The sequence below is a fragment of the Mizuhopecten yessoensis genome, unplaced genomic scaffold (assembly GCF_002113885.1).
Source record: "Mizuhopecten yessoensis strain PY_sf001 unplaced genomic scaffold, ASM211388v2 scaffold6683, whole genome shotgun sequence".
Classification (NCBI taxonomy): Eukaryota; Metazoa; Mollusca; class Bivalvia; order Pectinida; family Pectinidae; genus Mizuhopecten; species Mizuhopecten yessoensis.
This window is the reverse complement of record NW_018406672.1, coordinates 2,694,430-2,716,819: the sequence shown is the minus strand read 5'-3', so window position 1 is coordinate 2,716,819 and position 22,390 is coordinate 2,694,430. Positions and strand designations below refer to the sequence as shown.

Here is a 22,390-nt window from a genome sequence, read left to right as displayed (position 1 = left end):
TTGTTCTTGAGAACTAAAAGGAATGGATTCATAAGATTTGGCTGGTAGCTTTTTGGAATAGAGCTAACCAATTTGAGAAGGAAAATGACATTGACTTACTTACAAGATCACAGGGAAAAATATGCAACTTCTGAAGAAGAATCTAAAAGCATAGAATCTTATTTTTGCTGGTAGTTTCAACAGATGGAGCCAACAAAGTTTGCGAGGGAAATATTTTTAGTGCAATATAATATTTAATGAGAATATTTTGCTATGACTGCTTAAATATTCAGGTGAGCGATACAGGCCCTCTTGGGCCTCTTGTTTATTATTGGGCGTACTAATATAAGTTATTAGTCAAATTATTTTTTTAACCAAAGGAGATGAGACATTTTGCTTCTGCCTTGCAGACATGTTGATATCTTGTTTATAAATTTCAGACGTACAACTTGCTGTCCGAGAAGTGGTTTACACATGCCTCCCCGACACTGTTCAATGCTGGAACATGCAGGCCGCAGCTTTCTAGGTAGAAACTGGTCCTACTTCACCCTCGACTAATTCAAAAGCACTTTTTGTTGGGAGAATAAATTCCAAACCAGACACTTTAATTTATTTGGACCTTTTCCGTCGTTTGATTCATATTTGATGTTCCCCCAAGTGTATTGCAGCATTCAGCTGAAAATCCAAACTTTGTAGAGGATGCCGTATTTATGAATTTCACTCCTGTCCTCGGGATCATGAAAATCTTAAGACTGAAGTTTTTGCTCAGGCAATCACATATATATGACATCACTTTTCATGACGTTATTTGTGATTGGCTTAGTCAAAACTTAAAGACTTTGAATCGTTTTAAGATCCAGGGGCCTGATTTTTCAAAATGAAATATATTTCAAAATTAGGACAATGCTTCATTAGATTTTACTCCTATATGAGATTGGTTAATGTTGATTCTAATTATAAAAACTTACATAATCATCTACGTGCATTTTGTGTTGCAGTTGTTTCTTGCTGACCATGCACTCGGACAGTATAGAGGGTATCTATGACACCCTCAAACAGTGTGCCCTTATATCCAAGTCAGCCGGTGGTATTGGGCTCAACATTCACAACATCCGAGGCACCGGTAGCTACATTGCTGGGGTGAGTTCCCTAATTACAGGTCGGGGATGCAGAGAAACTTGTTCAAAAGTTAATACACTCTATGAGAATATATATACATGGTTTATATATGGCTGGTCAAAAATTAATGAAAAGGTCATTTACAGTCTTTTACAGAAAATTATAACTAAATCATATTTTCATCACATTGTCTAAGTGAGTATTCTATGTTCTTGGTATTTGATTTGAGTCACGTCACAGCACTGTGTTTCAGGGCTAGGTCTGGGTCTTGATTCAGTTTCGCCAAAATTTAATGTCCCCAACAAGTGCATGTGATGGCGCGCAATCATGGACCAGCCACCCTCCCCCAAAAAGAAGACCAACCCTTTTAATTTTCATTTATGTATCCCATTATATGCATTCTAATGTATCCTATGTATCTTAGACAGGAAATGAACTATTGGCATGAAGAAAATGTTCTATATGTTTTATGACGATAAAACACTAACACTGCAAAAAATATTTATAAGAGAACTGAACATGCATATTGGAGCAAATCATTGTCACCAAAACCAAAGGCTGATAATTTAGGAATTTACCATCTCTATCAATATTTGTATTATCTCCATTCTTTCACTTGATAATTCTTAGTCAAAAATCATTTATTGGCAAAAATGTCTACAAAAAAAATTGATTTGCAACTTTAATATAATTTTCGGCAAATTGTCATCTCGATCAGATTGCAAGAATGGCATAATTCAAGTTGTATATGTCATTTTATGTGCCCTGGCAATTATATATCTGTTACTGCATAACAAAATTAAAAAGAAAGTCATTAAAAATATCCCGCTTGCGTCACATACAATGTAAGCAAACACAAGTGACCGTGCCTCGTTATTGCCTCGCATCACTTCACGCGATTTACTGCAGTAAATCAAATCCAATTAAAACAACCCTTTCCAGACCCTCACTTACACCATTGTTCTCCACAGAGCACAGATAATAATTTGTGAACCGCTTTGAGATGACCTACGAATTAGGTTGTGATAAAGCGGTATATATATAAAACCTCGAATTACTATTATTATTTCTTGTTTTATAGACAAATGGGATTTCCAATGGCCTGCTCCCAATGTTGCGAGTGTACAACAACACTGCAAGATATGTGGACCAGGGCGGCAACAAGGTAAGTAAGACTTAAATGTGCTGGAGAGTTGAGATGCAATTTGTCTACTTCCTAACAGTTCGCACTTGAGATGCATTCAGCTACGTGTTATCTATAACTTTGCGAAATTAGTTTATCTCGACATTTATAATTTTGTTCAAACTTGTGAGACGCTAGGGTCACTTGTGAATTAGATTCCCTGCAAAAAACAAAATTCATGAAATTTTTCTGATTAGCTGTATCTGAGGAAGGTTGAATGCTCATAAACTGTATCGGGTTTAATATTTTGTGCCTACCATAAACTGTTTTTGGTTATTTTCAACGGTTAAAGTCGAGATCAATCGATATTAAAAAAACCGAATAACTGAAGAAGAAAAAACTAGAAAATAAAATGTATTGTCTGCTTACCTACCCTAATATTTTCTGACATGTAACCGGAAACAAACTTGTTTTTTGTTTGGCCTGGTCTATTGAGACTGAAAAACATTGTTACGAGATCCTGATATGTTTGAGTGTTGACCTTTAAACAGAGACCAGGAGCCTTTGCCATTTACTTGGAACCATGGCATTGTGATATGTTCGACTTTTTGGACTGTAAAAAAAATACGGGAAAGGAGGAGAATAGGGCTCGTGACCTATTTTACGCACTGTGGATCCCCGACCTATTTATGAAGAGAGTAGAGAACAATGAAGACTGGACGCTCATGTGTCCCGCAGAGTGTCCAGGGCTCGCCGACTGCTGGGGGGACAAGTTTGAAGAGCTTTATACCAAGTACGAGTTTTTACATTTCAAACTTTGTATCGCCTGTAAAGGCAACATGTACATTTAAAGATGATCATATTTGGCATACAGATTTGTTTCAAGGGAGTATCTTTCGAGATGATCAGATTTTGATTTGTGCATATTTTATGAGACCACTGCAATCTGATTGGCTGTCAAGTGGGTTGCTGGTTAATCCTTCTTTTTAAGGAATCGTCATATTTTAATGAAACTTGGCCATTTAGATGTGATTGGACGATCGATATTCGATAAACTCCTAATTAATAATATATAATTTAGTATCAGATTTTGATAAAAAAAAAAAAAAAAATATGATTAAAAGTTTGATAAAGCAATATATCTTGCCTGTTTGGTAAAGTTGACTGAATTTTCATCAGTGCATAATTGTTGATAGGGAAATACAAGGATAGAATTTGTATTAACCATCGATGGAAAAACTGGTTTAAAAACATGTTATAATTTTAACATGGCAGTANTGGCAGTATTTAAAGGGGGCCAGATTTTTTTTTTTTTTTTTTTTATCTTTGTGTTGAAGTTCACTTGTCAAAAATTAAAGCCATTTCTTTGAATTTGAAATACTTTAAATTTAATAGATACGAAAAAGAGGGCAAAGGACGCAAGACCATAAAAGCTCAGCAGTTGTGGTACGCCATCATTGAGTCGCAGACAGAAACGGGCACCCCGTACATGTTGTACAAGGACAGTTGTAACAGGAAGTCGAATCAACAGAACCTCGGCACCATCAAGTGTAGCAACCTCTGTACGGAGATCGTGGAGTACAGCAGTCCCGACGAGGTCAGACTCCCTTCACTCATTCCCGTGTATATAATTTACAGGACAGAGTTATAGGCTGTAATGTGCCCCTTAAAGTATTGAATAAAATTTCAATACAGATGTCAAAGTTTTACTTTCTAGATCTACACAAACAATGTATGTATTTAACGTTGCGACACGTTTAATACGTTCATTGTTTATGTAGAAAGTAAAACTTTGATATCGCATATTTTCAAACTGATGAATCTTATTGGAAGCAGATGTACTTCATGTCCAATGACCGACTTTCAAAAATGGCTATATATCCTATGATTAATGTAACATGTTAATATGGGGTTATCAAATTGATTCTATTTAACCCTTAGGCTGCTACGCACAACAATAGTCGTTTTTAAAAGTCGGGCCGTCAGTGCTACGCACGACTATAGTCGTTTCTCGGTCTGTAGGCTTTGATCGGTAGCCAGGAAGTGTGAAGTCAGGTTGTTGCTATACCAAACCCGAACGCGTATAGTAGACGGCTTCTGATTGGTTGTTTTGCCATTACTTTCGATATTCACGGCAGTGTACCCTAGTAATAACCAAAGGTGTGCGAGAGAATTTCAAATCGAAAAAAAATCATAAAAATGGCGGACGTGTAGATTGAAGCGATGAATATGATGGTGAACATTTATTCTCCATCGTCACCTACGATGATAATAAAGGTTTTAAAGGGTTTTGCATGGTTGATGTGGAAATACTTCGGTGTTACATAATATGTAACTTTCCAGTAAACGGCTTTGTGCTCTACGCAAACAGGAAAATATCGGCGGACCGAGGCGCACATGTCGTCTGCAGGTGAGGCCGAATTGAACATTGACATTGATACGTTTTGAGCCGATTTATTTCTTCAAACTTTTTATCGGTGATTTAATCATAAACTAGACCGTAGCTAAGATATATTTATATGCCGACTGTGACTGTAAATTTATTGAATGGCGACCTGAAACCTGAAGCAAATCACATGCAATTCTTGACGAAATACCTGACCTTTTTACCCGAGAATCTCCGTGTCACATTTATATAAGTCCCTGTTATAGTTTGAAATTATTGTATCTTGACAACTGCTAAAAATATATTTCTAACAGATTTAATGAAATTTCACTTATTAAATATAAATTACAATATATTTTGATCATAGTTAAGACTTCTTAGTGTTCAGGTTTTCAGTTCTTCAAAGACTGAACATTAATGTGGACTGTTTCAGAAAAACACAAAATTTGAAATTAAAATATTTTCATAGGGAAGGGGTAGGCATTGAAATTCTGGAGGAAAACCACGTACCCAACAACAATATTAATTCTGAGTTTTTCAATTTTTACTTGTTTATCAGGTCGCTGTGTGTAACTTGGCATCCATTGCCCTCAACATGTACGTACTACCAGACAAGACGTTTGACTTCAAAAAGCTGAAGGCGGTTACGAAGGTCATTGTAAGGAACCTGAACAAAATTATTGACGTCAACTTCTACCCCGTGGAGGAGGTAAGGCCGACACTGTAAACTACTGGAGTACTGCACCATGTTACGCAGAAATAACAATTTATCGTATTGTAGGGGAAGTTTTTCAGATTAAATATTTTAGAGTGATGTGTGACCCGACAATTGTTTTAATAATTGGGTATATTAATTTAAAGGTAATGTGCTTAAGAGGCTTAGGCACCTAACTTAAAAATGTTTTTAATAGGCAAAATGAAATTTAGAATATATTTTATTTATCTAACTCATTCCCCCTTAAGACACATTTTAAATCTTCCAATTCAAAGGTTGGAATAGTTCATTATGAAATTTCAGGAGTGAACGAGTTAAAGAATGTCTTCAGAAAAATGATATCCTGAATAATATTAAGGAAAAAATTTGATTGTCTGGAAACTGTTTGGGAATAATGTTACATAACTTGCATTAAAATGTTATTGTAATAACATGTCAATTTTTCATTTTTTTTTCTTCAGGCCAAACGATCCAACTTCCGTCACAGGCCCATTGGTATTGGAGTGCAGGGGCTTGCTGATGCCTTTATACTCATGAGGTTCCCATTTGAAAGCCCAGAGGCACAGGAACTGAACAAGCATATCTTTGAGACTATCTACTTTGGGGCTCTGGAGGCGAGCTGTGAACTGGCAGAGGAACTAGGGGCATACGAAACTTATGAAGGGTGCCCCATCAGCAAAGGGGTAAGGCCAAGTATATTTTTTTTTTTTTTTTTTTTTTTTTTTTTTAATATGTAGGATTAACAGGTTTTACAGGAAATCATATATCAAAAATGGTCACTTTTAAATCTTGACATAATAATTTTTTATTACAGCATGTACATATATGAGGGTTAAATCAAGTTGGTTTGAAAAGTTTGTTACAAAAGAATTATCTGGAGAATTGCACAGTTTTGCAATGATTTTAGTGTCGGATGACAAGTTTCTGATATTTACAATCTTTATGAAGACAGCAGCCACCTACTAGTTGGCAAATCTGTACTTATATACAGCTGCATTTTCAGAGGATAGAGTTAACTCCTGTTTGCATATCAAATACACAAAAATAGATTTTGATACGCTTAATATGGTAAGTAAGAAAACTGAAAGGTGAAGGGATGGGACGCGCCAACAAAGAAAAAGGACAAGTGGTAAATATGGTGCAAAAATGTTACTTAACAACAGTAACTCATTCACCCCTGAAATGTCATAATGGACTATTCCAACCTTTGCATTGGGAGAGTTCAAATGTGTTTTCAGGGATGAATGAGTTAAGGCATCACTATTTATCATCTATTTGGGGTTTATCAGGCATAAGAAAGTGTACTCTTTTTGACTTCATATTGATGTCTCTTTGTCTTTTGTGTATTTTGTAGATGTTGCAGCATGACATGTGGGATGTCAAGGCAACACTTCACGACTGGGATGGTCTTCGGGCAAAGATTGCCAAGTAAGTTTTCAACACACTTGTCCTGATTCGTGATATTTTCGTCAACATTAAGTTTTTGCATTTAAGTTACTTTCACTGAAAGTATAAGTACTAGACCAACCAAACTGTGACCACAGATGCATCAAAAACTGGATGCGACATACCTTTCATGGTCCATTTAACTTTGTCGGCATCTCCATCAACATTCAAGTTTTTGCGTTTAAGTTAGTTTCACTGAAAGCATAAGTGCCGGACCAACCAAACTTTGACTATAGATACATCTTAACGCATGCATCAAATGCTAGATTGCCGACCTTTCATGGTCCATTGATTTTATCAGCATTTCCATCAGCATGATTTTTTTTTTGTTTAAGTAAGTCTCTGAAACTGTAAGTGCTAGACCAGCGAAACTTGATGTGTGCATTGATGGTCAAAGCGCGGCATAAGCGACACATCAATCCGAATGGCTTGTTCATGATTTTTCAATCCATTTATGTATATATAATTCATTAAAATTGAACTAACACATTGCAACTTATAATTGTTCACGAAGAACTGATAACCTTTTTTATTGATGAGCTAGAGTGTCGGAATTGATTTTGCATTGTGTGTTTTGAAAGAAAACAAAGCATGTAATAATTTTAAGAGTTGATACAGTTTGAATCATTTAATAATTCAATGGCTACTTTTCATCCAGACATGGTGTGCGGAACAGTCTTTTGTGTGCGCCCATGCCGACGGCGTCCACAGCCCAGATCCTTGGGAACAACGAGTCCATCGAGGCGTACACCAGCAATATATACTCCAGGAGGGTCCTGTCGGGGGAGTTCCAGGTACGCATATATCTGTCGTGGAAATTTGGGGGAGGGTTGCTACTACTCTCATCTTGTTTGGCAAGGAAGGGAAACGGATTTGTTTAGTGTTGTAATAATTAAAATCTTGCAGGATTCTTGTCCTACTAATGTATTTTTGGAATACAGTAACATCCCTGTAATTTCATTTTGGATATAACCGTAGCACAGTTTTGCCAGGACATTCCTTTCACCAGGTAGCCAAGTGTATTACAGTGTTCAAATTCTGGTTGAGCCCTGCTGAATTTTTACTTGCAGAACACTTGTTGATTATATAGTTTTCACATTTATTTCTTTTTTGCAAAAAAAATCATGGAAGTCCTATATTCAAAGGTATGGTTTTTGTGTCGCCTACGACAGATGTCGGAAAGACACATAGGCGTTGCTTTTCCGACGGCGACGGCGTCGTCAACAATGTTGAGGTTTTGCGTTTAGCTCTACACCAACAAAACCTCGATCATAGATGTAGCATGGGTAGTGGAGCCTACTGCACTAAAATCATTTCATTGATTTCTGCATTTTTTTTTGGTAAAAACCTCAAATTTCTGGACTTAAAAAAAACTCAACGTTAAGGTTTTGCGTTTAGCTCTTACATATTAGGCTGTTTCTGACAAAGTATAAATGCTAGAGCAACCAAACTTGGGTCATAGGTTTATCATGGGATGTATAGATGAATGCATTACACTCTTTACTAGTATTTCAACGATTTCTGTATTTTTTTGCTCAAAACCTCAAAATTCAAAACCTCAACGTTAAGGTTTTGCGTTTAGCTCTTGCATATTAGGCTCTTATTAAGTATAAGAGCTACACCAACCAAACCTCAATCATACATGTATCATGGGTAGTAGAGCCTACTACTCTAAAAACATTTCATGGATTTCTGCACTTTTTCTGATAAAAACCTGAAATTTCTGGACTTTAAAAAAAATCAATGTTATGATTTTGCGTTTAGGTCGGTTTCCTTATGTACTATGTCAAATGCTTATTATATTGACAAAGCGGGACAGGTGACATATAATTACGCGTAATTCTCGTCTTTTCAAAATGATTTATAAAAGCTATAGTCATGCCAGAAAATAGTTTCCAATGCATGATTAGTTTTTGTCAGTGGTATGGGGATCCTTTTTAGAAAAACTTTGTCATCGCTCTACAGACTTCATTCCTCAAAGGAATTTCATGGAACTTGATACATGTGTTTGGTATGGCAATGCCTTGAACAAGTTTGTGTTTCAGGTTTCTATGTTGGAAAATTAAGGTCATTGTTGCATTTTTTTTAGAAAAACTTTTGTCATCACTCTAGCGACTTCCGTTGCTTAATGGAATTTCATGAAGCTTCATGATGTGATGTCTTGTGTATTTCATAACTACTTTTCACCAAATATAAACTAGATCCATGACCTGGTGTTTCCAGCAGATAATTCAGAAATGTACAAACAAGAGAATGTCCACTTATTGTTATTGTAACATCTATTACAATGACTTGCTGGTGAAAATGTAATTAAAATGATCAAAATTTGTCGTAGGTTGTGAACCAACATCTCCTGAGAGATCTGACGGAGAAAGGGTTGTGGAATGACGACATGAAAAACAAGCTCATTGCAAATGGAGGATCTATACAGGTATTTATTCCGTTTGTACAATATTTTTAACTCGTTCACACCTGAAGGCACATTTGAACTCTTCCAATTCAAAGTTTGGAATAACTCATTATGAAATTTCAGGGGTGAATGAGTTGATGGTAGTACTGGTATGTGATAGGTTTGAAAGTAAAGAGCTGAACTGGTAGGTTGAAAAATGCAGTTGGCCAGTCCAGGGTTCAACACTGAAAACCTCTACACCTTCACATTTTGCTGAGGTACAATTTATATGTCACTGGCAATTAAGCCAGTCTCAAACCACTACTACACTACACATTTATTAGCTCCTCTGGCCAAAAGGGCCATGTGAGCTTATGCCGTACTGCGGTGTCCGTCTGTCTGTCGTCCAGCCATCAACTTTTTCTTTTGGAACAACCTCTTCTGAAGAACTGGAGGACCTAGGTCATGATATTTGGCCAGTAGGTACCTGGGATGGAGTGCTATAAAGTTTCCTCATTAATAAGACCTAGACTACTTTCAAGGTCACAGGGGTCAAATATGTAAAAAAAAAAAATCAAAACGACAATATCCTAAGAACCATTTGAACTAGAGTCATGATACTTGTGTATGTTATGTAGACCTGCAGTGCAAATCTTTTTCTCAATTACAGTAATGAGGTCAAACGTCAACTTTAAGTGCAAGTCAAGGGTCAAATATAAACATGGTTTAAAAGCTTAACAATCTTCTTCTCAAGTTCCATTAGGCCCTGGGTCTTGATATTTGGGCATTAGGTACCTTGGATGAAGTGCTATCTCATTAAAATGACCTTGACCTATTTTCAAGGGCACAGGCGTCAAATGTGTTAAAAACTTCAAACAACAATATCCTAAGAACCATTTGGACTAAGAGTCATGATACTTGGGTATGTTATAATGTATAGACCAGCAGTGTGCTTTGTTTTCTTTGTTACAGTAATGAGGTCAAATGTAAACATTTAAGTGCAAATCGGGAGACAAATGTCGATGTGGGTTTATTAAAAGCTTTAAACTTAAAATTTCAAGTTTCAAACAATATCGTCGGAACCATTTAATAGATGTTAAAATGTCTTGTGTTAATTTATAGTTACCAAATTTGGTCTTGATTTAATTATATGTCAGTTTCATGTAACCAGGTGAGCGATACAGGCCCTCTGGGCCGCTGGTATTTAACCAAAATAATTTAGATCTGTTAAATTATTCAGTATTTGCAATGGAAAGACATTCCTTTTGTATGATTGGAGATGCACTTGCTATAAATCCTAATGTAAATATTTTGAGTTTTTCCCTGGTTCTTGCACTTGTCATCTGAACAGTATCATTAAACAATATTTTTTTGCCATTTTGCGACTAGCATTACTTGTTCACATTCATCAGGACTCTCGATAATTCATTCACAGAGTATTCCGGAAATCCCAGATGAAATCAAACAGTTGTACAAGACAGTTTGGGAGATCTCGCAAAAGACTATAATCAAGATGTCCGCAGACAGGGGAGCATTCATTGACCAATCGCAATCACTCAACATCCACATCGCAGAACCCAACTACGGCAAACTCACCAGTATGCACTTCTACGCCTGGAAGCTGGTGAGTGGAAATGTCCTGCTTAATCAATTTAATGTTTTGATAACTTTTAAAATTTATTTTTGAAGGTTAAAGATTTACATCAAAGTCTCCAGGGATGTTTAGTGTTTTAAGATGCAAGACAAATTGTAGAACTCTCTGTGCCCGAATGTTTTCAATTGTCTGTATGCCACAATATTAGTGCTAGCATGTCTTAGAAAACATGCTGCAAGCAGGCAACGATTTGACATAGAAATACAGATATTTGCAGTCCTCTGCTTTTTATTTCTATTTAATAAGAGGACAACAACAATACCTACACAAAAAGAAGTGATAGCTTAGTATTTTCATAATTCATTTTACCGTTTTTTGCCTCGCTGCCACGAAGTAGCAGAAGTGAGACTAAGGTGTTGCATTTCCGGCTGCAGCGTCGACATTAAATAAGCTTTTGTCGGCCTTTTTGAGCAGATGTCCCTGTTCTATAAAGAGAAATGCACTAATTATCTGTTTCTTTCTGCAGGGACTTAAGACCGGTATGTACTACCTGCGTACCAAGGCCGCTGCCTCGGCAATCCAGTTTACTGTGGACAAAACAAAGCTAGCCCAAACATCGGAAACTGGCACAGAGAAATTAGACGAAAAGATGGCTGCTATGGTGTGTTCCCTCCAGAATAAGGATGACTGCATGATGTGTGGGTCGTAGGCTGTGGAAGAGGGTACAGAACGAACAGGGACTGTAATTGGTTTAGTGTTACTGAATACCAATGATAGTATGGGTTCAGAAAAATGTTGTGCGATTGTCATTTGCAAAACTGAAGCAACCTATTAGAAAGCCATAAGACAGTAATTTACATATTTTCTTTAACAGTATTCTTCTGTGGAAAAGTAGGTATTTATATAGTGCTCAGTTCTTCCAAAACATGGAAATTTCAAATTAAATGAACTATTCCAACCTTTGAATTGGAAGAGTTCAAATGTGTCTTCAGGGGTGAATGAGTTTAATAGCCATAGCAATACTTATATGATAAGATTGAATGACTGCAACAGATTGTGATTTTTTTTTATTTTTTATTTTTTCAAAAGTTGAGGCACATTCATCAACTGAGTGCTGTATTCTCTTTGTTAAGCTTTATTATTATTGATATAGTGCTATTTAACATGTAGAAATCATGAAATGCATTTCTCTTTATTATGGTAATATATTTCAATTGACTAGGGGTGTGTATCATGAGTGATGCTGCAATACTATACGTGTCGAAATACAATACGAATCACGCTATCTGGAAGATATATACAATGTGCATTTAATAATGAGATATTTTCATTGTGTTCCTATTAAATATTTGTATCAAACCTTTGTCATACACAATATTGCATTTGAAATATTAAATGATATTGAATTAAAGACCAAAATACCAGAATATATGATTTTTACAAAGCTACCATTATTGTACATAATTTGTATATGAATTGTTCAATATTTATGATAATACTTGCATTTATTTATGTCTTGGATAAAGATCTTGTGAAACTTACCGTTGTGTTGTGTAGTTATTTTTTCTGGTTTAATGCCCTTGCTATGAAATGAGGGGACCACCAGTGTTGTTGATGACTGTACATATGTCCGGCACACAGACTCGGCTTTCTTGTACCTTTATTTGTTGAAATATTTTCATAGTTTTGCCGTTTGATCAGAGGAAAGAAAATTGCATCACAAAATTTACCATACATTTTCTGGAAATTAAACTACACACATACAAGTACCAGGTATATGTCTGCCCTGAAGTTAGGGGTGGTATACTGGAAACAGCATCATCCGTCTTTGGATAAAATCTTGTAGGGACAACTGTAGTTAGGATATTAAAAGTCCATTTGAACACAAGTATTTTTTATGTATGATGTATCTTCCAAAACTGTGACAATTAATTAAAATGAAACTATGGCAGTGTCGCATAGAGCAGACACTTTGTTATAAGGCTGACTTAAAAATTTAAAGATTCAAGATGGCTTCTGATCAAGTTGAGACACATCGTCGGAAACCCACGTTTGATTCTCGATACACGCTATTGCAATCGAACATGGGGGTTTCCGACGATGCACAAGATATTAAAAAACTTCTTTAACTATTGGTCAAGGCAAATGACCTGGAAGCTTGTCCATGCGTCATAATACAAAAGAACATATATATATATTTCACACTTTGTAGTATTGAGGCTATACAAACTGTCTTTCGAAACTAATCGTACCCATATATTTCAAGTGGTACTGGGCTGATCAGGGTTTTTGTGTCGCCTGCGAAAAGCTGGTGACACGTAGGTATTGCTATGGCGGCGGCGGCCGCCCAGAGGTTTTCGTGCGATAACTTTAAGTTTCCTTGGGCCGATCAAACTCAAACTTCATGCAGTGCTTCCTTACCAAAAATGCTCGCTTGGGATTCCTTTTCAGGTCCAAAGGTCAAGGTCACTGTGACTATAAACAGAAAATCTGTTTTCCTGCGATAACTTGAGTTTCCTTGGGCCGATCAATTCAAACTTCATGCAGTGCTAAGCACAATCTCCCAGCTTCCTGCGCAGGCGACACATCCACTTCCGTGGAATTCTTGTTTTGTCTATAGTTGTGAATGCTTCATTTTGCGACTAATCGGGACAAACAAGACGGCCACCAGATGAGCAATCCTGGATTTCTCAAAAAGTGTCGAACAGATCTTAATCAAATCTCATTTGTAGAATTTTTGCTTCCTAGTTGTGCATGTTTTGTTTTTAGTTGTGCGCGTTTCATTTTGATAATCTTAAATTGGAACAAGATGGTGGGCATGCTGGATATTGAAAGTTCGAGGTTGTTATAACTATTCCTCCGGAAGTACCTAGCAGATCTTTCTCTAATTTCAATGATATATTTCCTTGTATAAGTAAGTGATGCCAGTTCGTTTGTTGTGCATATTTTACTTTGAAGCTCAGTCTGCATGATCAGAAGAATATATGGATCCCCGAAAACAGTCATCTTTCGTGGTATTTTTATAGATTACGATTTTGAGTTTGATCTAGGAGTATCTTTGCATCATTGGTGAGCAAAAACTTAGAAAATATCAAAATGGTCTCATTGCATGACTAGCAGAAATGTAACAATTATTTCTGTGTAGGGAAATTCGAGTTACCCCCCTTTAACCGTTGTTGGCATGACCACAACTTGTACAGAAAGATATGATTTTTTCCCCCCTTTTCCTAAATATCACGATGCACTTTATGCATACATATAGCCTAAGTCTTCTAATAAAATCTTGGTGTGCCCTGATCAGTGGCGTAGCAAATCGTTCTGTGTGCTGCCGATGAAGGGAAGACACGGTCTGCTTTCTAGAACTTTAAGAAGGTCTAAGCAGTCTTTAGGAGGCAGAAGTCGGTATTTTTGATATTATAAATATAGTCAGGTAGTTGCCAAGAAGAAAAGTTGGTGACATTGATGAAGGAAATTCCAATACGATTTCTTTTATTACATCAAAGTAGCAAAACATGAACTTGAACTAATGCGAAAATAATAAAAAGAGTGATACTGATTATCGAAATAAATTTAGTAAAAAATAGATATATACAATGATAAAATAACTGCTTGTTTACATCAAGTATACAATACAAACAGTCAGGCAAAATGAAAATGATGTCTGTTCAGGGTTATATAAGGAAAGTGATGAGGAAAAGTATGAGGGCTTATCGCTTATTTTTCAACACGTTTCTGTGTTTAGTTAAAACCATATTTTATTTCATTTTTTCATGTCGGACACAATATACATTTAAAAATACAGGATTTAAAAAAAAATGTATTTAAATATGAATCTGTCTCTTCACTTTTTCTGTGTTTATGTAGCAAGTATCCCTGTATTTACCACAGCTTGTCTAGAAACTGCAGTAACCCTGAACAGACTAGATTATATATATATATATATATATGTGTGTGTGTCTGTTAATTTGATTATAGGGTTTTCAGATCACCTGATGAGGGGAAAATGCATCTTTTCAGTAAAAATGATTAGGGAAAGTATGTCGCCTTATTTTTCGCTTTTCAAAACGTTTCTATCCGCTGTTTATCTCTGATATGCTTTTCTAAAGATAAGTATTAAATATTAATGTTAACCCTACACAGACATTTTTTTTTTTATCATCAGATGATATAAAAGTCGTATATATTTATAGAGTTCTATACCTTAGATTAAAATATACAACATGGAACTAGAGTCTCTCTCCTGATATAGGCGAGGAACATATATTAACAAACCTTTGGACAATAACATAATATATTAGCCGAGTCACTTGAAAAGTCAACTAATTTAAGAATAAGATTTGCATTACCCTTGTACAACAATTGATTTGAAACACTGAAACACGGTACATCAAAATATTAAAATGATAATAAATAGTTCTATATTAATCATTATAATTTGCAGTTTACAACAACGGTACTTTTAAAAGTAAATTTACAGAAAAAAAACATTGAAAAAAGAGAAAACTTATGTTATTAATCGCCTTCGTAGCTATATATAGTATATCCGGATTATATTCTTGATGTTTAAATTAAGGATCCTTATCCAAACGCTGGCAAAACTCTCGATAATTCCACTAGTTTATGTATATACAGTAACCTCTCCCTTATTTCGTTTTAGATATCATTTCCTATGTGTTATTACTAAGCTTTTGAGCTAATAGCGTTAATATTTGAAGTTCAACATTAGTGACAACTGTCTAGATTCATAGATGCATACCTGACAAAGGCTTCAAGAGGCATTATCACTACAGCCGTCTGCTTTTGACAACCGGAAGTTTACAAGCAAAACCGGTGAAGTGGGACGGGAACACCTCCTGACATTTGACCCCATATCAATCCGCCATCACATATTAAAATCTACTAAAACTAAACTTTCTAAAGTTCAATATCTGTAGATTTCATTCAATGTAAAATATGTCAACAATTACCTATTTAAATTACTAAGAGGCACTGTATTAAACCGGAACAAAGTTTAGGTAGGGATTACAATCGTATGAAACACTTGCTGATTGACTTATCTAGTTGTTCTAGTCCTATAGCACAGCTGGACCAGAACACTTCTGTTGACCAGTTAGCCCAGTTGGTTAGAGCGACAGTAAAATTATCTAAACTCAGAGTCCGAATTCGCAGGAGGACAGCGAGGACTACACTCAGGACGTCGTACAGTGGACCGCAGCCGCTGTGACATCCTGTCCGCATCTGAGGAACCGTACGACCTCAGAGCCTGGGATGGGCAGGACTTTAGAATCCCCGAGGGCCTGGTAAGCGGCAACTTACCCCCTCATGTCGACCGATTACCGACTTCGCCAGAGAAGTGTAGAATAAAAACCATCAACCAACCAAGTCCGAATTATGGTTTAGCTCTGTCGTACTTTTACACTCAAAGTATAGTTTTCTTTTCAGAACAGAAATTATTTATTAAAACTATAGTCATGCCGGACAAAATATTTTCAATGGATAGTTACACGTTTTGGTAGTGATACGGGGATCCTTGAGGTGCTCTTTCATACTATACCCAGGAATGCCTTTTCTTGGTTCCGGTAAATCTCAGTGAGTGTTGATCATATTGACCAACTTTTTTTTTCAAAGTAAGCACGGCACATTTGATGGTCTCAACTCAATCCGTTTCTTTAATCCGTTGATAACACTACTAAATTATCAGACTATCGGCGGTTGAGCTTTACCGGAGACGCAGAGAGGAACTATAGAAAAATGTATATTTGCGACAGTATAATCACGATATACCGACGACAATTTCAAAATACCAACAGGATAATCCCCTTTCTAATTTATGTCAGCTAAAACTAAAGAAAGGGACCCCGATTTTCAAATATTTTGATGCGTTTTCTTTCGAAATCTAGAACACTCTACTATGATTGTTAACGCCAGGGGGCCAAGCTATTGTTCATGACGTCAATTTCATGTCAAATCATTTGATGTGATTGTGGAAAGAGTTGGTTTGAGAAAAGATGCCGACTTGACCCTCAATGAGATCTGACCGATTGAAGAGAATCGTGTTGACCAACAGAATCCTAGATACAGGCTTTAGTTTCTACAGCGGAACAATTTCAGGAGTGCCTCTTTGATATCAGGATTTCTGACGCTATAAACGATGGGATTGAAGACAGAATTGAATTGTGTAACCACGGCCAGGTAGTATACAGTCAGGTTGAAGGTAATAGTGACCTTGTCGAAAGCGACGAGGAATACCAAAAGCGGGGACCAACTAAGATAAAACGCGCCCAAAATTACTGTTGTGGTTACCAGCGCCCGCCTACTTGGTTTGTGGTGGTTACTTGGACGCCGTTCAGGTATGATAGGGAGATTTTGAATTTCCGGTGGCGTCGGGGATGTATTGTGTAACGTATTCACTCCTGGATCTGTATTATGTTGCTCGGGTTCGTCTCTTTTTGATGGAATACTAAACATGGTCTTTTTTAATCCCTGAATAGATATGATAATGCTTCCTGTTTCAACTTCTGTCTGTTCTGTTGCATTAGGGCGTTCAGTTTCTTCATCAGTAGTTGTCTTGTGAACCGGCTGGTCATCCAATGGCTGTTTCGCATCCGAGGAAGTATTATCGTGCACAAGGGTACTCGGCGCAGTTACGGAACAAGATTGAGACGATACTTGAACGGCTGCAATTTGGCGGCTGTGTCTTCTGGAGAGGATGAATATTCTCATATAGATGTAAAGCATGATAACACCACTCAAGAAGCAAATGGATGTCCACAGAACAATGTACGAATAGTCCATTACCTCGGTAAGCTGACACTTGTCGGTCCACTTGTTCCAGCCACACAATGGCAAGATGCCGACAATGAGTGAGACGACCCATACTGTGACAATGACCCGAACCATCCGCCGGGTTGTTATCCACTGGGAATACTTGAAGGGATAAAATATCCCGATGTGTCGCTCTACCGCTATCACGCCAAGTGTCAAAACGGACGACATCAAACAGGTGAATAACAAGCCTGTCCCATCAAGAGTTAAACACAGGAAGTAGTTGGTGCGCATGCGTATGTAAGCAAGCGTCTTTTGAATGTCGAATTCGTAGCCGGAAGAAAGCAACACTAGATTCCAAATCGAGGAGTATGTGAATGCGACGCCGGTAAGGAAGTCGGATATGGCTAAACTCATAATGGGAACATTGGAACAAGTTCGTAAACTTCGGTTACGAAAGAAGACGACCAGAATAGTAGTGTTGGTGCAGATAATTGCCGAACTCAGGATGATTGATATGCAGTAGGCGATCAGAGTTCGGGTGTCAAAACAGTCATCATACGAGGCGTTCCTGAACATGGCTGGAATATCTCTAGGACGCGGGGTTAATGAGTACATATCACACTTGTCCACATACACAGCACGACAGAAGTTCATCCACCTCGATACCTGAAGTATGGAGGAATTCGTGTCGGCTGGGAGGAACTCTAAATCTGTTGTGTTTATAGAGCATCTGTTAGCCATCTTGCTTCCTGAAATGACGATAAATATGGCTGTTTGTACTTAAATCCCATATGTCAAATAAGAAACATGGAATCAGTTAAACTATCTAGATTGTCATTGTGTAGATGATAATGATGATGATGATTTATGCTTATCCTAGTGTATATGTGATGATGATGATGGTTGTCTTTGTGTATATGTGATGATGATGATGATGATATGATGATGATATGATGATGATGATGATGATGATGATGATGATGATGAACAATCTGTTAAGTTTCAATATTTGATGACGGTACTGGTAAGGAACTATGAACGATCAAGGGAAATTATTCCGTCTCTAATTTACAATCTCGACCAAAAGTTGCCGTCCTTGATCCATACACAATAGAACATATACCGTCACTGTAAACAAATCGGGACACTCAATGGGAAAACGGCCCATGAAACTATCATTCAATGCAAAGAAGTACTTTTATGTATACAGTTCTCATTTGATGATACTATTATGACTTTTAACTGTATGTAAGCTTTATTGGCTGCTGATTATCGTTACATGGAGAATGTAAAGGTAAGAATATTGAAAAAAACAAAACTTTCCCGATTTCACACCACACGACGCTGTTGATTTGGATATCATTTTCAAAAGTCTATTTTTTCAAAACTAATGCTAGTTTGGAGAAGAAATTTAATCATAATCTTGTTTGACTTTAAAATATTTGAAATATGTCTTCTTTTCTGCTGATATTGATCGTTTATCCCCAAATGTTAGCCAGAATACCGAAGTGTCCCTTTCAGGGTACAGTTACACCGGTTCAAGGGCCAACGTTACCCTGATGGTATTTCGCGTTTTATTTATAGAATCACGAGCCCGAAATATCAACTTGAAATAGAAATGAAAGGTGGATAGTGTCTTTTTATGAAAAGTGAACAAACGTTTTTGGAACTGATAGTATGGTATAATTAAAGAACATTGATATTTATCTAAAAAGTGTCCCGATTTGGGTACAGTGGCGTTAGACGTTTAGCCTATAGAATTGATCTATTTGATCGACAGAATATTTGTTAATCATATTTCAAGCAGTATTTAAGTAGATATAACATCTGTTGCTTTATTGTATCAAATGTATTAGCGTGATCTAAATATAATTGCATGACTTACCTTATCATTTCTGTCAAAGAACATTGAAGCTTCCTTCCCTCCCCAACTCTCTTTTAGAAATGGCGACTGTAAACAACATTAGTTCTGTAGGATTCCCTTTCATCACGGTCCAAAGTACAACAATTATGTTATCATTTTGTCAATAATACATATCTGTCAAACTAGGAAACATCAATATAGGATCAATTCCGAATAGAAGGTTACGACGAATTATATTTTTATCGCGATATTTTGAGTGGAATCATGTGCTGGCAAAGACTACACCTGACACCATCGTTAGTGACTAAAAGGATGTGTAGGTGATCTTGTTTATACAATTAATAACACTGCATTAGGGCATGGCACAATGTCTCCGTTGTCTTCCTGTTCAGCAGAATCCATTATTGCGATATGGAACGACACTGTAGGACCGCAATTCTATTTTAGCAAGTGATTTCGATCGACTTCTTTCTGTTCATTGTAGAATGCAAAATGATGTTGACAAAATTTCGAACATTGTTTTCCTCTTAAAAACGTTATTTCCATTTTATTTAGTTAGGTATCCAATATTTATATTTAAATAAACAAAAATTAATAAAAATGTTCGTCTGAACAGTGGACACGAATCTTTCTCATAAGACAACTTGGTATCATGTAAAAAGACAAACTTATGAAAGACCATCATGGAGAATCACAGCTAATGGGATATTACTGGTTGATTGTGATGAAAACTTATGTTATGGTCTCGATACCTTCACATTCCAAAGCTTAATCATGAGGTGCACACAATTACCCCCAAACATCTTCACCTATCTGCTGGTCTATCAGTGATTATGTGTAAATACTAGAATATATCGGTGTTGTTTCATGATAAGCATGCCTGGGATCGTATAGTAACATGCGTCCTACGTGATGTGACCACATGTCATAGCCTTTAAACTCATTTCATTTGTATTTTGTTTAAATTTCATATAATGTATAGAGTGCGTATTTGTATAATAATGTACATGTATGTTATATATTTCAAAAGTGTGGCGAAATACCAATATTTTCATGCATGCCAAGAACTATTGATGTCTTTACCACACGATCTACTTTCAGAGTGTCAAATGAGGTTCATAATTCAATTTATTGTTCACACTATGCTTAATGTATGAAAGCCAAAACCGTTTGTTCAATACGCTCTATGCAACGGGCCGATATTTACAGTAAGAGAAAAATAAACAAATAGCTAAAAATTAAAACGAAATGTTATAAGGTAGATCATTATCTATCTATGAAATTATATAACAGAAAGTGCCCTCAATATTACTTTGGTATATGGAAACATAGACTACAAAAAGAAATAAATTATTTTGCTTAAACTACGTCGCCTATTTCTGCAGACTGTATCGTTTGTTTTGCTCTTCATATCGAAAGGCTAAACAATGCGAAAATTCACAACAGTCTGGTAGATAGTTTTAAAATTGTGACAAATTCCATGAATTATGACAGATTGCTAGCAATGTGTACCATATCTGATCCCTTTCTTATTTCATACACGTACAACTAAATCAGATAGGTTGGCATCTCAAATGATAAAATGGAAAAAAACCGGACAATAACGATTTCAGATTATTTATATGAGACAAAATGTCATCAATGCTGGAAACGTTTGAATTTTAGCAGATGAATTGATTTGATATCGTTTATGACGAAATAATTTAACAAGCATGATTTTATATAAAGATCTGTATATACATTTGTCAGTATTTTAGCAGAACATAACAACTGGTGTGTTCCCATTTTGACGAATTGAAGTCAAATTTAATGGAATACCGCCATCTATCTGATTCCTTGAAATACGGGTTGCATTATCATGCAGATATTCTTCATCACTTATAGGTACATTGTAGTATATATGTGTTCAAGGCCATATCATCAAACCATCCGATACTAAATCAACCTTGTTTGATCTGTGTGGGGAAATACAGTCATTACACATCGAATCTGAAAACAATATCATCTTAGATATATTTGTTTTGAAATAAGTCGTATTTATAGGTTTTTTTTAAACCATAAAAGACATAATCAGGGGTAGTGATTCTCTATCAAGTAACAGTTATCATTACATCATTACAGTCAACAGTAATGCATTTGGCGTCTATTTCGTTTTCAATGTCGATATACGTTTGACGGAATACTGAACATTCATTTCAACGTATTTTATTGGCAAAGATGGCAAAGTGTCATATATTAGTGTGTTATAATTAATCATGTTGCTTGTAGTTCCTCTACAAGCAACATGATTAATTATAGCACATGTCATTTATGTCAGCTTGAATAGTTAATGTTCAGAGACTGAAGCTTGTTTTGTTGCACTATTTAACATCACAAAAAACAATGTTAAAGGTCATTTTATTAACGACAAATAGAAATTGTGACAATTTCAGTTCACAATTTCTGAAGACGAGATGAATAATAAATTAATATGAAGTACAATGACTATTCATCTCGTCTTCAAAAATTGTGAACTAGTGTGAAGTACAATGACTTCTATTAGTAATGTAGCAACAAAGATGGGATACAGGATTGGCATACATAGGCGTGTAAACAATGATATAGCTGTAAAGGCTCAAAGCTAGACAATGTAATTATAAGGAAGTTAAAAGGGAGGGATGGTGGTTTTTAATAGAGTTGAGATGTCTGGATAGGAGAAGTTACTTCATTACACAAAAGTATCCCAATGAGGCTGCTACAGTGAAATCTACAAGTGATGAAGGGGCCGCGTCAGTGTCCAGACCCCAGTAGTGCGCGCCGCGCTGATTGGTACGGAAGGGAGAAATGCATGACGCTGATTGGTCAAGCAGATTACTCACCCAAAGGTCACGCATCCACTAGCCCATAATGATCCAGGCATAGTATGGAAATCACTTTTTAGTTCACTTGATAGTTTAAAAATAGCAATGCCGCGATGGTCACTCATGATAAAGCTGATGGGCTGCATCCCAGACGTAAACCCTATAGC

The 22,390-nt window shown here is 36.4% G+C and overlaps 2 protein-coding genes across 2 annotated transcripts in view; one reads left to right on the top strand and one right to left on the bottom strand.

The window, feature by feature from the left end:
* LOC110452449 (ribonucleoside-diphosphate reductase large subunit-like) overlaps positions 1–12,292 on the top strand; it is a 19,409-nt gene extending 7,117 nt beyond the window's left edge. Inside the window, exons 7-18 of the mRNA XM_021500997.1 lie at positions 420–505; positions 978–1,119; positions 2,180–2,263; positions 2,773–3,014; positions 3,617–3,818; positions 5,167–5,316; positions 5,784–6,005; positions 6,677–6,750; positions 7,427–7,562; positions 9,104–9,199; positions 10,593–10,781; positions 11,278–12,292. Coding sequence (XP_021356672.1) covers positions 420–505; positions 978–1,119; positions 2,180–2,263; positions 2,773–3,014; positions 3,617–3,818; positions 5,167–5,316; positions 5,784–6,005; positions 6,677–6,750; positions 7,427–7,562; positions 9,104–9,199; positions 10,593–10,781; positions 11,278–11,460 — 1,806 coding nt within the window. The 3' untranslated portion in view covers positions 11,461–12,292. The remainder of the gene's footprint in view (positions 1–419; positions 506–977; positions 1,120–2,179; positions 2,264–2,772; positions 3,015–3,616; positions 3,819–5,166; positions 5,317–5,783; positions 6,006–6,676; positions 6,751–7,426; positions 7,563–9,103; positions 9,200–10,592; positions 10,782–11,277) is intronic.
* Positions 12,293–16,835: 4,543 nt separating this feature from the next.
* On the bottom strand, positions 16,836–18,260 carry LOC110452407 (probable G-protein coupled receptor No18). The gene has a single exon (XM_021500909.1). It carries the CDS (start codon positions 18,258–18,260, stop codon positions 16,836–16,838), a length of 1,425 nt encoding a protein of 474 aa, XP_021356584.1.
* Between the last annotated feature and the right edge of the window lie 4,130 nt (positions 18,261–22,390).

Bases quoted from the DNA above. Each gene is read 5' to 3' on its own strand.
- LOC110452407 (XM_021500909.1), bottom strand. From the start codon at position 18,260: ATGGCTAACAGATGCTCTATAAACACAACAGATTTAGAGTTCCTCCCA.